Source organism: Hemiscyllium ocellatum, chromosome 22, assembly GCF_020745735.1.
Source record: "Hemiscyllium ocellatum isolate sHemOce1 chromosome 22, sHemOce1.pat.X.cur, whole genome shotgun sequence".
In the NCBI taxonomy this organism is placed as follows: Eukaryota; Metazoa; Chordata; class Chondrichthyes; order Orectolobiformes; family Hemiscylliidae; genus Hemiscyllium; species Hemiscyllium ocellatum.
The window spans coordinates 37053354-37071961 of record NC_083422.1 but is presented as its reverse complement, the minus strand read 5'-3'; the positions used below and the strand labels follow the sequence as shown (position 1 = coordinate 37071961).

The 18608-nt window shown below is 38.7% G+C and overlaps 1 protein-coding gene across 1 annotated transcript in view; it reads right to left on the bottom strand.

The window, feature by feature from the left end:
- Positions 1–18608, bottom strand: part of LOC132826480 (regulator of G-protein signaling 10-like) — a 35279-nt gene that overhangs the window by 3865 nt on the left and 12806 nt on the right. Inside the window, exons 3-4 of the mRNA XM_060842438.1 lie at positions 7576–7662; positions 1263–1406 (exon numbers count right to left, since the gene is read on the bottom strand). Coding sequence (XP_060698421.1) covers positions 1263–1406; positions 7576–7662 — 231 coding nt within the window. The remainder of the gene's footprint in view (positions 1–1262; positions 1407–7575; positions 7663–18608) is intronic.

The following is an 18608-nucleotide window of genomic DNA, read 5'->3' as shown; positions in this document are numbered from 1 at the left end:
TTCTTGAGTGTAGGTAGAGCTGCACCCATCCAGACAAATGGGTATTGGTTTGACTGAGCCTGTATGCATTGGAGTTTACAAGGATAAGAGGGTATCTGTTTGAAAAATATAAAATTCTAACAGGGCTGGGCAGACTAGGCTAAATACTCAGTGCAGGACAATAAATTAAACAGAAGGGCACTTAGTCCCCCAAACACAAAAACAGTATGGTTTAGAATGGTTATAAAATTAAGTTTGATCCTTCAAATACACAGCACTTAATGAGTTCAGTTTCACTGCCATACACAGACACCAGATACCAGACTGATCAGACTGGTCCTTTACGATATTTTGAAATAGTTCTGTCTCTTCACCATTGGTCTTTCTGTGCCTTATATGTTTCCATTCCCAAAAGGACGAAGGACTGATATTTACTGCAATTATATAGCACTGAATTATATTATATAGCAATTATATTTCAACTGAAAACATTAAATTGAAGAGGGAAATCTCCACATCCAGATTCCTCTGAAAGCGAAATGTTTTGAAAAGAATTGCAGTCTGTAGGTTGGAGTTAAGTTTCTCTTGGTGCAACACAAATGCGTCCAACTCTGAGTCTGTAAACTCTCCTAGTAGACCACTATTAATCACTTCTAAAGTTCTTGCCATCCATGTAATGATTATATATTGTAGACATTTATATGAACGTAATAACCTCTACCACCCATCTAATATTTCTCACACATACCCTCAGGGGTTTCTTCCTTTCAGTCTGTGCACTGAGCAACTTATTATATAACAAAGGAAAAAAAAAGCCTCTAAATTATCTCCCATGAAAAGGTAAGTGAAATTGTAAGTGTACATATCCATGTTTTTTGAGATACAATAAAGTAGTCCATTTGAAGGGTTTAATGTGAGGAACATATGACTGTAACTTTGATGGCGGTTTATAAATAATCAAAACTGGGTGTGCAAGTGTAAAGCCTGACTAGGTATGTTAAATGTACTGTTTTTATGTAACTACAATCTATACATATCTCAGGTACAATGCAAGCATGAAGAGAAATTTGTTTAAATATTTGTATAAACTTCCACTATAAACAAATGATAACTGAGGTCAATGCAATTAAAATGAGAAAACAAAATACATACCAGAACAGAAATATGACATATGATTTCAACCTCCGCATTGCAATTAAATAGTTTGAGATAGACCTAACTTTTGAAAGTGTTTATTGCAATAACAGTTATCTATCCACAAAAATGAACATGAAATATTTTACCTGGTCTTGCAGTTTCTGAAACATGAATGGATGCGGTTGTGCCAACATGCTCTCACTGATTCGAGACTGTCCCTCCACATTTACCTGTGTTGCGGCCTTACTGCACAGAAAGGTTTTGTAGATTTGTTGTGCCTTACCATGAAGCTTCATCAATAGAACAAAAAGCATTCAAGGAATTAATATATAAGGTTTAGATCTAAAATAACTGATACAAGTAATTAGAATAATAGCTAAAATGCATACATGTTCAACATGCTATCCCTACAATACTGTACATTCATTATTCTAGATTTGGAAATGCCGGTGTTGGACTGGGGTGTACAAAGTTAAAAATCACACAACACCAGGTTATAGTCCAACAGGTTTAATTGAAAGCACACTAGCTTTCGGAGCGATGCTTCTTCATCAGGTGATAGTGGAGGGCTCGATCATAACACAGAATTTATAGCAAAAATTTGCAGTGTGATGTAACTGAAATTATACATTGAAAAATTGATTGTCTGTAAAGCCTTTCATCTGTTAGAATACAGTGATAGTTTCACTTCTTTCATGTGTAAATCACAAAACACTTTATTTTAAAGTTGCATTCTCGGGTTAGCTGTTAACAATGGTGATAGCTAGACAATATGTTGAAGGTGTTAGCCCCCTGTGTTCTCTATGACCTGATGTTTAGATTGATTCTTATCTAAAAAGTGAGATAACAGAGTTTTACATAAATTCATGCAGTTTTTGAGCTCAGAGTTCTACATGAATGTATGCAGTTTTTGAGCAAAGTGCAATATAACTCTGCAAATACAAATTCACCCCACAAAATATATGTGTGTGTGTGTGTGTGTGTGTGTGTGTCTGGGGTGGGGGTTGTGAGTGTGAGAAAGTGTGTGTGTGCGTGTGCGTGTGTGTGTGTGTAGTGAGTGCAGAGTGTCTCAAGTCTGTGAGGGGGTGCATGTGTGAGTGTGGCAGTGTGTGTGGGTGTCTGTGTGCGCGTCTGTGTGTACCTGTGTTCATGACTATGTGAGAGTGTAGGAATATCTGGCCGAGCAGAGGCTGATAGATAAGTTTGGTACCCATAGGGAGGGCCTCAACCGGGACCTTGGGTTACATTGCACTTTGCTCAAAAACTGCATACATTCATGTAGAACTGAGCTCAAAAACTGCATGAATTTATGTAAAACTCTGTTACCTCACTTTTTAGATTAGAATCAATCTGAACATCAGGTCATAGAGAGAGAACACAGGGGCTAACACCTTCAACATATTGTCTAGCTATCACCATTGTTAACAGCTAACCCGAGAATGCAACTTTAAAAAAAAGTTTTGTGATTTACACATGAAAGAAGTGAAACTATCACTGTATTCTAACAGATGAAAGGCTTTACAGACAATCAATTTTTCAATGTATAATTTCAGTTACATCACACTGCAAATTTTTGCTATAAATTCTGTGTTACGATCGAGCCCTCCACTATCACCTGATGAAGGAACGTCGCTCCGAAAGCTAGGGTGCTCCCAATTATACCTGTTGGACTATAACCTGGTGTTGTGTGATTTTTTAATTTCATCATTCTAGTTTTATATCATCTTATTTTGTACATTTTGGTGAGGTTGAGACATGAAGTTTCTATCTTATTAAGCAAAGGTAACAATCAAATTGTTCTATGAAGAGGTTGAAGAAAAATCTAATTTATTTTAATTGCAATCATCTAAAAATAAAGATAGAATATCAAGTATATAATTAGGAATTTGGGTTTTTATATATAATAAATGGTTGCATCATGAAAGTGTGTCAAGGAGACCACAAAAGACTGTACATTTGAATCTGTTTATGGCAAGTGACTTATAATAACTTACTGAGTAGCAATTGTGATACATTTTTAGGATGACGGCTACAGATTTACAGAGTTCAGCATAATCAGAGATGCAGAAATACTCAGGTTCTTTGCAAACAAGTATACAATCTCAAAAAAGAGATAAATTCAAAGATGTGAGGATGTAGACTATGTGAGGTGGAAAACTTCGTCCAGTGACATTTTAGGGGGCAAAAAGTGAAAATCATAGTGCTGTCCTATAGGACAGAAACGAAGAATTGGCACTGTGGAGGGTTAAAACACAAAACATATTTCTTCATAGTATTTGCTGGAATAGACATGAACTACCACACTGGAAAATTCCAAATAAAGTTAGTGTTAGATATAAATGAGACATCCTAGACAAATAAAAAACCCCACAAAATTAATAAAGCTTCAGCAACAGATGATATCTACTGCTAAGCGGGACAAGGGAAGAAATCTGTGAAGAACCAATTCCTGGCAGTGAGTCCAAGTTGAATAGTGCCAATTTTCCAAAAACGAAGAGTGATTCTTGACCCTTATAATCTTATTTGTTGTACTCCGCACAGTAACAGAACTAATCAAAGTAAAACTGAAACATATAGGTGGCTGTCAGTGATAGTGACCTATATAAACAGTACTGATCTAGCAATCAGAAGCTACATCAGAAGAGGAAATGTAGGCCTGATCAATCCTGTTACATTTGACAAAGTGATCCCAAACGATTGTTAAGTATACATAATGTGGTGTGCCACAACATAAAAAAGATTTGACAAGCTTCATCATGGAATGCCACTGGTTAAGCTCAAAGTAATTCTGTAGACAATTTGGGAATGGATACAAATTTTGGAACAATAGAAAGCATTAAGTCAGGATGGGGTTAAAATGTTGAATGCGGTGCACCAGAATCAATGCTAGGACTCTACTAGTCTTCCTAATTTGAACCTTTGATTTCATAAATCATTGTTCAGATAAAAGAATAGGGATTACATATCAAAGTTTGTTAAGAAGTGGGAAAGTATGCTGTGAGGAAACATGCAGACACTGCAATGGGAAATAGGGTAAATAATTGGAAATAAGTTAGCAGATGGGTACAGGTGAATGTGAGATTTTACGCTTTGATGGAAAACTAGAAAATCTGAAGGTCTTGCATGCAAGTTTGCTTGCTGAATTGGAAGGTTTGTTTTCAAAATGAACCTTCCAGTTCAGCGAGCAAACTTACATCCAGAACCTCAACTTGAGCTACAAACCTTCTCAAAACTTGCTATCTGAATGCCTTTTTTAAAATGGTGAAATATTTTTATGCAAATGTTCAGGGAGATTTGGGTACCCTTGTGCAGGAAGCACAACAAGAGCATGCATCCCAACAATGAGCAGTTGGGAAGGCAAATGTATATTGCCATTTTTGCAAGTTATTTGGAGTGAAAAACAACGGATTTATGTTATAATTATACAAGGCCTTAATAAGACTACCCCTGGAGTACTTTGCATGGGTTTAGTCTCTTTAACTCAGGAAGGACTACGTGTCTTGAAGGTTCACTAGATTGAATCATGTAATTACCATGTTGTCTTATTAGGAGAGATTTGGTCAAAAAAACTGCTTATTCACTGGAGTTTAGAAGAATAAAAGGTGATCTAATTGAACTGAGAAACTCTAAAGGGGTTTTAGTAGGGTAGATTCTAAGAGGGAATTTGTCATAGTCTAGAACGGTGGACATTGTTGATATTGAGACTATCATTTAGTGTTGAGAAGAGGAGAAATTTCCATTCAGAGGATTGTGAAGCTTTGAAATTCTCTAACCCACAGGACTGTTGATGCTCAATTGTTCAGTACATTAAAGCTTGGGATAGATAGATTTTTGATCCTATGGCAATCAGGGAATGTGGAAATTAAACAGGAAAGTGGAATGGAGGTCAATCAATCAGTATCGTAGGAACAGGTAACCTGGTCATTATCCCACTGATTTTTGTGTGAGCTGGCCATGTTTAGATTAGATTCCCTACAGTGTGGAAATAGGCCCTTCAGCACAACAAGTCCACACCAACCCTCCGAAGAGTAACCCACCCTACTTACCCTGACTAATGCACCTAACACCATAGGCAATTTAGCATGGCCAATTCACCTGACCTGTACATCTTTTGCATTTTGCATTGTGGGCGGAAACGGGAGAACTCAGAGGAAACCCACGCAGACACAGAGAGAATGTGCAAACTCCACACAGACAGTTGCCCAAGGTAGGAATTGAACCTGGACCCCTGGGGCTGTGAAGCAGCAATCCTAACCACTGGACCACTGTGTCGCCCCACGTCATCTGTAATTCGGCAGTCACTTTTCTTACATAAAGACAGTGACCACTCGACAAAACTTTAACTGGCAAGGTGCATTAAGACATGTGGTGGTCATTCAAAGGGCTATACAAATAGAAACCTTTCTGTTTTCTTTTCATTGCTGTACTATGTTACTGAAATATGAAATCAGACAGGAAAAATTTGGGCTTTTTAAAATCTAGAAAGAAGTAAACACCATTTATAAGCAAATGGCATAGAAAATGTTGATTCAGAAAATTATGCCAAAATAGATTGTAATAATAGGTCAAGGGAATATGGGTTGAATATAGTAATTGAAATCAATTCTAAATCAGCATTTATGTTATTCAAATTAAACGTGATCAACATTCGACACAGGCATGACACCTGGGGAGTAGAGTGGAGATGAAAACTAGAATTATTTCTTTCTCTAATTGGTAATTCTGGAAAAAATAACTAAAATAAACCAAACAACCTTCCTCACCCATATATAACGCATGAATCAAAAACTAATATCAGACTAGTCCTCTGAGTTTACTGCATGAGTTTGATTTGAAAATTATATAGGACTTTTCATGTTTACAAAGTTTGGGATTTGGATAGAACCTTAGTTAGACCACCTTTGGAATACTCCATACAGTTCTGGTCACCACATTACCAGAAAGATATGGAGGCTTTGGAAACAGAGACAGTTTACCATAGTGTTTCCTGAAGGAGTGATTGGACAAACTTGGTTTGTTTCCACTCAAACATCAAGGGATGAGTGACCTGATAGAAACTTATGAGAGGCATGAACAGAATGGATAGTCAGAATCTTTCCCCCAGGGTAGAAATGTCAATTACAAGAGGACATAGGTTTAAAGTAAAAAGGGGGCAAGTTTAAAGGAGATGTGAGGGGTAAGTTTTCCTTTTACAAAAGGTGGCAAGTGCCTGGAATGCACTGCCACAGGAGGTGGTGGGGGCATACACAATATAACATTTAAAAGGCATTTTGAATAGACAGGGAATAGAGGAACACAGACCGTGCAAAGGCAAAAATGTTTTAAGGTTAGAAAGACATCAAGTGTCAGCACAATTGCCGAAGGGCCTATATTGCTATATTGTTTTTGTTAACATGCGGGAATAGCAGGTTTCACTTTTTTTAATGAGCAAACTCTCATTGTTGTTTTCCTTTCATGTCCTGCCTCAATCCCCACCTACAACACTCTGTGCCCCACAGTGTAATGCAAATTTCTCTAGCTTTCCTCAGTGAGTCTTTGGCATTTCTGACTAAAGTCAATACAATGCCAAAGCACAGGCAGTTACGTGCTGTGTGTCCATTCCCTGGCAGTATTAAATGGTGCTTGTGCAATTACTGAAATTTAAAACTGATGAGCCTCAAATTTTATACAGTAAAACATTTATCATGCCGTGTTAAATCTTCTCCGCTCGGACATAGACTTTACATTTCAGATTTTGCGGAGGGTATTGAGCTTCAGCATGCCTGAGTTCAAGGGTGAAATTTAAGAAATAAGAAGTCAAAAAATATATTGATATCTATCGGTAGCATCAATACAAACAGACCTTGGGTTTTTGAGTCATGTACGAAAATGGGAATGATATACCAAATCCTCTCTGTCTGCAGGGGAGAGGGGCAGGGACTTCCCAGGGATACCACTACCATATACTATGAAGGACTGCACAATCAGACCTGAGGATTCTATTACAAAAGGATTAGGTTGCTTGCGGATAACAAAGAGTCCAGATATATTAAGGAATAGCGTGGTGATCTATCACTTTAGGGTATATTGCATTGCCCTTATATAAATGAATACAGTCAGTCATATGAATTCCTCATGAATAAAATGGAGATCAGTTCCAAAGAGTACTAAACTGGGATTAAAAAAGAAGGATATTTGCTTTCTGGAACCTTTGAAGTATCATAAATGGTTAAAAATTCTATATTTATGATACAATAAACACTATTTAAAAATCCACTTAATTCTGGAAATGCAAAACATATAGGTCAGCTTTCTGTTATTATTGTAACTTGCTCAGTTACAGATACTGCAAACATAACTTTTGAATAATATTTTTACAACAAAACCAATTGAAGACATTATGTAGGGTTACACCTCCACAAAACAGTAACAGTAAAAAAACTACGAATCCATCAATATAGCCAAATGAAAAACATTTACCAGCTGTTTGTCTTGAATATTCTTGAACTCCTCACATGCCAACCAGAATAAAACATTTTCCTCACTAAATTCGCGCCTTAAAAAATCCTGTGAAGAGAAAAAAAATGTTATTATCTACCCTACTCAGAGGTACTGAGAACTAAACAGGATTAGGAGTAAAATTTAGCTCATTAAACCCCATAACAAAGGAGAGTTAGGTGTTAACATCAATGTGTCCAGTTTTTAATTGTCTGATCATTATAATGGCTAACAAGTGTAATCCCATGGCCCTGTTCTCCAATCCATATACTTGTTAAAACTCCACCAGTCGCCTCAGAAAATTTACCCAAAACGTGACAGAAATGAATATATCTTGAACTCAACAAAGAACCGCAAAATCTCCTGATGGAGTCAATTTCTTTTGATTCAAAGTCACTTAATTTGAATGATCACATAACTGGAATTTCTTTCAGTGTTAAATTCCAATTTGTTAATGCAATTGCTATGTGTTAGCCTAAGCGTTTTGATAAGTTTGTACATGTTTAGTGTGATTTTTATTTAAATAAAAGTGGAGTGGGGTACTCTGAAAGAGGGTTAATTGGTATCCTGATTATGGCATCTTTAGGTTCCAAGAAGTACCCATGTGATGTGAGGTTACCATGGAAATAAACAGCAAAGAAGCAAAGGGTAAGTAGAAAGTTAATTGCAATGATATTGGCTCAGCCTTTGTTTTCTGCTTGGCAGTTCAGATCACATTGCCATTTGTGTAAAGAGTGAACAAGCAAGATTTGCCGTCAATGGAACAGTTTTCTCTTTGTCAGTATTTGAACAGATTCTAATGTTGAAGTGAGTCTCTGTGAATAAAGCATACTATCAATGTTAAACCATTAGAAAGAGCTGAAGACAGAGATGGCAACAAATTAAAGATAGGACAAGATCACTTGCTGCTGTTTCAGTTTTGCCAGAGCTCACCAACCATGCACGGAAATCAGAGAAAAAAAGTCTCTGGAGATTGCGTACCATCAGGACTGTCATGATTCAGATGGAAATGACTCGTATTCATGCATCTTGTCAGTGGTAACTACGTTCAAAGATTTTGAATGGAATAAGGCACTGCTGAATGCAAAATCAGGGGCTGAAATTATTGAGTGAGAGAGATCCTAGACCAACTCGGAAAGACTGAGAGATTGCAGAGAGTTGTGTGTGTGTAGGAAGTATCGCAAGTGCCTGAAGCTACGTCTTTTTTAATTCACTCATGGGACATGGATGCCACTGACTGGCCAGCACTTACTTCCTGTTCCTAGTTGTCTGTAAGAAGTTGGTGATGAGCTGCTTTCTTGAATCCCGCAGTCCATGTGCTATTAGGTAGACCCAAAATGTAGTAAGGGAGGGAATTCCCAGAGTCAGTAAAGAAACAGAGATGTAATTCCAAATCAGGGTGGTTGAGTAGCTTGGAAGCAGTTGGTGGTGTTCCCATGTGTCTCCTGTCCTTTTCCTTCTAGGCAGAAGTGGTCTGGGTTTGGAAGGCGCTGTCAAAGTATTTTAGCAAAGCATCTTGTAGATAGTATACACTGCTGCTAGTGAATTTGTGGTGGAGGGAATGGATGCTTTGGGATATGGTGCTTTGTCCTGGTGGTGTCAAGCTTCTTGAATGTTGCTGGAGCTGCATTCATCCAGGCAAGTGGGGTGTATTCCATCACACTCCTGTTTTGTGCCTTGTAGGTGATGGACAGGCTTTAGAGAGTTATTAAGTGAGTTACTCACTGCAGTATTTCGAGCTCTTGTATTTATATGGCAAGTCCGGTAGAGTTTCTAGTGAATGGTAACCCCAGGGATGTTGACAGTAGAGAATCCAGTTATGGTAATACCATTGAATGTCATGGGGCAGTAGTTAGATTGTCTCTCTTTTGGTGGTCATTGTCTGGCATTTATGTAGTGCAGATATTACTTGCCACTTGTCAGCCCAAGCCTGAATATTGTCCAGATCTTATTGCATTTGAATACGGACTTTTTCAGGATCTGCGGAGTTGTTGAACATTGTGCAATTATCAGCAAATATCCTCATTTCCGACCTTATGATGGAAGGAAGGTCTATGCTGAAGCAGCTGAAGATGGTTAGGCCTAGGACACTACCCTTGGGAACTCTTGCAGAGATGTCCTGGAGCTGAGATGACTGACCTCCAACAAGCACCACCATCTTCCTATATATTTCAACCTGCAGAGAGTTTTAGCTCTGATACCCATCGATTCCAGTTTTGCTTCTTGATGCCACTCTCAGTCAAATGTGACCTTTTTGTCAAGGCTTGTCATTCTCACTGCACAGCTTGAATTCCTCGATTTTGTCCATGTTTGAACCAAGGCTGTAATGAAACCATGACCTGAGTGGCCCTGGTGGAACCCAAACGCAGTGTCAATGAGTGAGTTATTGCTGAGCAAATGTTGCTCAGTAGTTCTGCTGATAACACCTCCCATCATTTTATTGAAGATCATGAGTAAACTAATGATGGTTTGGTAATTGGACGGTAATTACAAAGGTTGGATTTGTCCTGCTTTTTGTATATAGTACATAACTTTTCAATTATCCACATTGCCAGGTATAGATGTCAGTGTTGTAAGTGTACTAGAAGAGGTTGGCTAGGGTAGTGGCAAGTCTGGAACACAGGTTTTCAATACTATTGCCAGATGTTGTCAGGACTCATAGCCTTAGCAGTATCCAGGACCTCCAATCATTTCTTGGAGTGGATTGAAACGGCATGAAAGATGAGGCATGAAATGTTATATTGACCAGTTAAAGCAAAGTTTATATATCTTAAAGTGAAATATCCTTCACTTCTTAATTAATGCTTATTTCAGTTATTTGCTATAGTAAAAGACTTACAATAAATTAGTAAGTGAAATCTTGTCTATTGGTTTTCCTTTGAATTGGCATAGTGGAGATTTCTTTATTTTAATTATCATTTTACCTACAGATACAGTTCCCACTTTCTTCTTTTTTTTAAACCATATTTTCTGGATAAATGTTTCACTGGATTTTAGCACTATCATTCCATCACAAGCAAATAAGAAGAGTGATTATGAGAAATGGTGGGAACAGAGATAATGTCATTGGACTAGTAATCCAGAGACACATTCAAATGCCATGGGGAACATGCATTCATGGCAGCTGGAATTTTAATACAGTAGCTAAATTTCCAATATAAAACAAGCCTTAGTAATGGTAAGCATAAAACGATCTATTAACCAATCCCAGTTGGTTCACTAATGATCTTTAGGACAGGACATATTCAGCAGAGAGTGGTGAATGCAATTGCTATACTGGTTGCAAAATTCAGGTAGATCCAAAATGTCCAAAGAACTCAGCATGCAGTCATCCTGACCATAAATTATCTGAATGGGAGCTAGTCAAAAAGACAATCAGAACAGTGGCTGGGAGGGAAAACCCACAACACACTGCAACTACGGCAGATGGGATATCACGGTGATATGGCTGGGAATGTAATATGTGAGGCTGCAATCAGAAGGTGACAGGTTTATTTGATGCACAAGACTAAGTTCTCCTGCTCCTCCTGGCTCTCAAGCAGAGCTAAAAAAAATTTACATTGGAGTTTACACCTCTCACCTCACTATCATCACTATGTTTCCTGCCATTTGAGAAATTCTTACAATATCGGTGAATTGTAAATCAACTACTGAACTGCATTGTGGTAGCCCAATTTAAATATGCTGATTAAGTATGCTCAGATGTTATGAAATCCACTACCATGAAAACGACATCGAGCACATGCCAAGGTCACATTTCTTGTATTTTGCAATTTAACTCCCAATTATCATGAAACCCAACAGTCTAGTCACAGGAAAACCAGAGTGGTTTTACCCTTCTGCACAAGTACAGGCTACAAGGAAGAGTGTTGGTTGGTAAGTGGTAGGTAAGGCCAGGTAAATATTTACAACTCTTATCATTTATATTTTGTAAGATATTCTTGTGGTTAGTTTCTAACGACTGTACCCTGTGACAACAAGGAACAGGAAAGAAGTGTCTTAGAGAAACTGATATTATTTGATATTAAGCATCTTCCAAAAGGTGTAATTCACAGGGGGCAGGTCGTGCATGGAAGCTCAAAGCCATGGTGTGCTCCTCCTGCTCTATGTGAGAAATCAGGCACATTTCCAGTATACAGGACCAGCATCTGTGCAAGAAATATATGCAGCCGCTATTCCTTGAAGCCCAGCTTTCAGAACTGGAGCAGTGGCTGCAGACACAGTGGGGTATTTGCAAAACTAAGAAAAACATGGATAGCACGCTTCGGGCTAAGATTCCACAGGCCGAACAGGAATGGGTGACAATCAGGCAGAGTGAGAGATCTAGGCAGACACTGAAAGAATCCCCTGTGGCTGTTCCCCTGAAGAAGAGATACATTGTTTTGAATACTGTTGAAGGGAATGGCCTCTCAGTGGAAAACAGCAACAACCAAATTCGTGACACCATGGTTAGCTCTGCTGCACAGGGGAGGAGCAAAAAGTGTGGAAACACAATACTTGTAGGGGATTCAATAATAAGGAGAATAGACAGGCATTTCTGTTGGCCGCAAACGAGACTCCAGGATAGTGTGTTGCCTCCTTGGTGCTAGGATCCAGGATGTCTCCGAGAAGCTACAGGACATCCTGGAGGGGAGGGTGAACAACCGGTGGTTGTGGTAGACACTGGTACAAATGATATAAGCAAAATAAAGCAGAAAATAGGGAGTTAGGAAGTGAGCTGAAAAGTAGGACCTCAAAAGGTAGTGATCACAGGATTAATAACAGTGTCATGTATTAGTCAGTTTAGAATTAAAAAGATATATTGGCCAAAGTGATGGTGTGAGAGAGATGGTTTCAGAGTCCTGGGGCATTGGGAACTGACACTGGGGAGGTGGGACCAAAGTTACACCTGGGCAGGACTGGGGCTGATGTGCTAGGGGGAGTATTTGCTCAAGTGGTTTTGGGGGGTTTAAACTAAATTGGCAGAGGTTGGGAACCTATGCAAGGCGTCAGAGAAAGGGGAATTAAGGACAAGAACGAAAGACAGAAACAGGAATAAGAGAAGTGATATGCAAAGGAATCAAAGACTAGAATCAAAGAAGGACACAGTAAAAAATAGTGGGAATGGGATAAGGAACATTAAAAAGACAAGATTTAAGGCTTTGTGTCTGAATTCATGGAGCATTTGAAACAAGGCAGATGAATTAACTAAGCAAATAGATATGAATGGTATCATATAGTTGAGATTATGGAGACATAGCTGCAGGGTGACCAGCGGTGGAAACTGAATATCCTTGGATATTCTGTATTTGGGAAGAACTGATAAAAAAAGAAAAGGTGGTGTAGTTGCATTACTGGCTAAAGATATTATAAATACAATACTGAGGGAAGATTTTAGCTCAGACAGACAATGTAGGATCTGTGTGGGTAGAACTGAGAAATACCAAAGGGCAAAAAACATGAGCAAATGTGAAACATATATCACCAAACTGTACTAGTGATGTTGGGAATGGCATTAAGCAGGAAATCAGAGATGCAGGCAATAAAGGAATATCTGTAATTATGGATGACTTTAATCTGCATAAAGATTTGGTGAACCAAATTAGTCACAATACCATAGAGAAGGAATTCTTACAGTGTACAGGATGGTTTTTTTTTTGGAGCAATATGTTGAGGAACCAACTAGAGAACAAGCCATCGTGGACTGAGTATTGTAGAATAAGAAAAAACAAATTGGCAATGTAATTCTAAGAGCCCCCTCTTGGGATGAGTTACCACAAAATGATAGAATTCTTCTTAAAGTTGAACAGTGAGGTGGTCGATTCTGAGACTAAGGTTCTGAATCATAATAAGAGAATCTACAAAGCATGAGTCAGCTATGATGAATTGGGAAGTGTTGCTAAGAGGAGTGACAGTGGATAAGCAATGGCAAACTTCCAAACAGTAAATGGGTAAACTATCTGACACCAGAGAGCAAAGAAAATAGTGGCCAAACAATGGTTTACAAGGGAAGTTATAGATAGTATTAGGATTGGAAGAGAAAAAAAACAATAGACCTGTGGATTGGGAACAGTTTAGAAGTCAGAAATGAGGATAAGAGATTGATCAAAATGGGGAAAATAGAGTATGGGAGTCAGCTTGTGGGGAACATAAGAACTCATTGTGAAAGTTTCTGTAGGTACATAAAGAAGAAAAAACTGGTGAAAACTAATTTAGGTCCATTACATTCAGAAACGGGGTAATTTAAAATGGAAAGAAAGAAATGATTGATCAACTAAATTCATACTTTGCTTCTGTCTACACAATAATATACCAGAATTGAAGGAGTAAACAGGGTTTAGTAAGAAGGAGAAACTGAAACAAACCTGTATTAGTGAAGAAAATATTTTGGAGAAATTGATGCAATTGAATGTTGATAAATTCCCAGGCCTGATCATTACAGCCCGGAGTACTTAAGGAAGTGGCCCTAGAAATAAGGGATGTATTGCTGCGTGGTCATTTTAGACTCATAAAGTCATGGAGATATAAAGTCACGGAAACAGACCCTTTGGTCCAACTCGTCCATGCTGACCAGATATCCCAACCCAATCTAGTCCTAGTTGCCATCACCTGGTCCGTATCCCTCCAAACCCTTCCTATTCATATACCCATCCAGATGCCTTTTAAATATTGCAGTTGTACTAGCCTCCAGCACTTCCTCTGGCAGCTCATTCCATACACATACCACCCTTGGCATGAAAATGTTGCCCCTTAGGTCTCTTTTATATCTTCCCCCTCTCACCCTAAACCTATGCCCTCTAGTCTGGACTCCCCCACCCCAGGGAAAAGATTTTATCTATTTATGCTATCCATGCCCCTCATGACTTTATAATCCTCTATAAGGTCACCCCTCAGCCTCCGACACTCCAGGGAAAACAGCCCCAGCCTATTCGACCTCTCCCCATGGCTCAAATCCTCCATCCCTGGCAACATTCTTGTAAATCTTTTCTGAACCCTTTCAAGTTTCACAACATCCTTCCAATATGAAGCACGCAATATTCCAAAAGTTGCCTAACCAACGTCCTGTACAGCCGCAACATGACCTCCCAACTCCTGTATTCAATACTCTGACCAATAAAGGAAAGCCTACCAAATGCCTTCTTCACTATCCTATCTACCTGCGATTCTACTTTCAAAGAGCTATGAACCTGCACTCCAAGGTCTCTTTGTTCAGCAACACTCCCGAGGATCTTGCCATTAAGCGTATAAGTCCTGCTAAGATTTGCTTTCCCAAAATGCAGCACCTCACATTTATCTAAATTAAGCTCCATCTGCCACTTCTCAGCCTATTGGCCCATCTGATCAAGATCACGTTATAATTTGAAGTAACCTTCTTCACTGTCCACGAAGATTATTTAAACTCCATAAGAGTTCCTACAAATTGGAGGGTAGCTAATGTAACCATACTATGTAAAATGAAAGTAGAGAAAAAAATAGGAATTATAGACCAGTGTGTTTGATGTCGGCAGTGGGGAAGAAACTAGAGTTCATTATCAAGGATTCTACAGAGAGTACTTGGAATACTATGGTAGAATCAGACACAGTAAAGAAGGCAAACTGTATGCTGGCCTTCATTGCAAGAGAGTGAGAGTAGAAGAATAGAGATGTCTTGTTGCAATATATAAGGCATTGGTGAGGCTACATCTGAAGTATTGTGTGTAGTTTTGGTTCTCATCAGATGGAGGATGTTCTTGCTAAAGAGAGAGTGTAGCGAAGGTTTACCAAATGGATTCCTGGAATGGCAGGACTGACAATATGAGGAGAGATTCAGTCAATTAGGGTTGTATTCACTAAAGTTTAGAAGAATAAAGGGGAGAATCTCAGAAATCTATAAAATTCTAAAAGGACTTGACAGGTCCGATGCAGAAAGTACTTTCCTAAAGGTGGGAGAGTGTAGAATCAGGGATCATAGTTTAAGGGTTATGGGTAAACCTTTTAGGACTGAGATGAGGAGAAATTTCTTCACCCAGAGAGTGGTGAGCATGTGGAATTCACCACCACAGAAAGTGGTTGAGGCCAAAACATTACATATTTTCGAAAAGGAGGGATATTTAGCTCTTGTGGCTAAAGTGATCAAAGGATTTAGGATATTGAGCTAGATGAGCAGCCATGATTATATTGAATGGCAGAGCAGGCTTGACAGGTCGAATGGCCTACTCCTGCTCCCACCATCTACGTTTCAAGACAGAAAATTCAAAACATGCCCGTGATTGATCTTTTGTGATCCCAAAGCCATGCATACACACATATATAGCAAATCACAATCACATTCAAGGGTTTTATATAATTTTGTTTGAACATTACATATAATTTTAAAGACAATATAAGAGATGAAGCAGATCAGACACATTCACATTTATAGGCAACCTTCAAATGTATCTGATAATAAACATCTGAAGACATCCAACCAATATCCACATAAAATTATTTAAAAGGGCCAAGATTTCAGGGGTCTGAAATAGAATCTAAAGTAAAGGCAAAGATAATATTTTCATACCACTTTGGATTTTGGTTTTTTTTTAATAGTTGCTCCTAGCTAAATATTTGCCAAGTGCAGAAAAAAAACTCTCCACTTTCTTTACTGCGAGGCATACAGTTAGAAATTTATTTTTGTGGACTGGCTGCCTTGTCAACAGGATATAAAAAGAAATGACAGTGGAGAGTGGTTCACAATAATAATCATGCCAGTTGACTCACCACAAGCTCTAGAGGGGAATGAAAATTGTCTTGTTCATACTAGCATAACCATGTAGGTGGCTTCTCTTTCGAACTGGAAGGAAAACCTCAGGATAAAGGAAGACCCACAGAAATACAGTTAAGACCTACCAACTGAGATTCCAAAGGTTCAGTCATCCATACAAGTTCCCGATTAACCACTTTCAACAAGAATTCATAATGCACTGAAATCGATATTATGGAACTTTAGAAACAAATGTTTTTTTCCATCAGTTTTCAAAATTATGCCTTGCAGGAATACAACACTACTTTAAAGAGCAACCACAAAGAACTCTGTTTATAGCACAGTCTAAAAGAAGGGAAAAAAAATCATACATTAACAAATTCTGAAGATAGCATTCAAAAAAATACAACAGCCATCCTGAGACAAACTAAATCATAACTGAACAAAGCAAATCTGGGGCTAGAAGCTTTTAAACCCCATGGAGGGCAGATGCCTAAATTCATATCACTTGCCATAATAGTTTGTCAACTTGGTGAGGTTAAGGCCTATTGTTGGAGACCAACTTGTTGTAAATTGCCAGAGAGACCAATAACTCTTAAAAAGATATTTGATCAAACAAAAAGATTTCAAGTTTTAATACATGTAACAAACTAAAACACATTGACTAGACACTATTTTGCAAGCAACCGTTACCCTAAACTACAAACAAAAAACTCCCCATTAACATTTTAGCATGATCGAAGATCTTTTGCTATAGTTATATTTTACACTGTCACTTAAGAAGACACTCAATTTTCCCAGAACCAACAAAAGCTATTCTCCTCTCCTTTCAGCCTGTTTCCTTTTCCCTTCCCAGTTGGGTTTCTTTTTAATCGCAGAAGTGAGTTTCAATAAAGGATTACATGGAGATTCCTTCCCCTGAGCCAATTTATCAACTTCCCTTAAATCCTCATAAATTCAGTGTCTTCAGTCTGAGCTCAAGCTACCATCTATGCTCTATATGCTGAACAGTAAGTTCTTCATTTTCATTGCTTCAGATGCAAGGCTGCCTATCTCTATTTTCTGCTCTCTGTCTTTCAGATGGCTGCAGACTTACTTATGTGTCTAAGTTCGGGGAAGCAACGGCCTCATGGTATTATCACTAACCCATGGGTTCAAATATCACCATGGCAGATGGTGGAATTTGAATTCATTAAAAATCTGGGAAGTCAGACTCCAATGATGATCATGAAACCATTGTTCCTTTTGGAAAATCCCATCTGGTTCACTCATGCTCTTTGGGAATGAAATTGTTATTGTTACCTGGTTCAGCATATGTGTGACTCCAGACCCTGGTTGACACTTAACTACCCTCTGGGCAATTAAGGATGGGTAATAATGCTGGCATAGCCACATCCCATAAATGAATTTTAAAAAGTTAAAGGATATCTTCAAATCCCCAGAAATCTGAAACGACTGTGGGTTTCTATGGATCTTTCCCTTCCAAAAGTTTATTTCCATGACAACCTGAGTCAAATGGACCATGTGTTCAGGTAGAAATGCTAATTAGCTGTCCTCTGGAATTCTATTATGACTTGGAATTCCTGAAATGGCCCTGTGAGGCTTGGAGACTGATGGTGAACCCACAGTCAGCATAATGCTTTAACATCGTCCACAGGTGTGAACATCTAGCTCCGGCTTTCCAGAAAGAGAACCTAAAAGCTCGCCTCCACCACAACTTAACCTTTAACAATAAAGCCTTTAGAGTTTGTTGTCAAGCAGAGTTCAGAGCAAGGCACTTAAATCTTTCCATTCCAACTTAAATTTAAAAAGCAGCACCAAAATATAACAACTGTTCAAACCTTGTATTTACAACAAACTGGATTTTTAAAATCAGCTTAGAAATGTAAGTGGTGTGGGCTGTCAGCAGTAAACCTGAGAACTGGTACTTCAGGATATCCCTGCCTGCTTGCCTTCGGCTGCAGTAGTGAGCTGCCCTTCCTCCTCCACATGATGGCTCAGATGCTAAAGATATCTTTTACGTTAAAGTTCAAAATATTGGATGGAAAATCATAGCCCAAAGTCTGTTACCCACACAATGCTGATTTCTGAGCCCACATTCCACCAAGACATTGGGGTCCATAAAACCATAAGACATAGGAGTAGAAGTAAGGCCATTCGGCCCATTGAGTCCACTCCACCATTCAATCATGGCTGATGGGTATTTCAACTCCACTTACCAGCATTCTCCCAGTAGCCCTTAATTCCTCGTGACATCAAGAATCTATCAATCTCTGTCTTGAAGATATTTGGCGTCCCAGCCTCCACTGCACTCTGC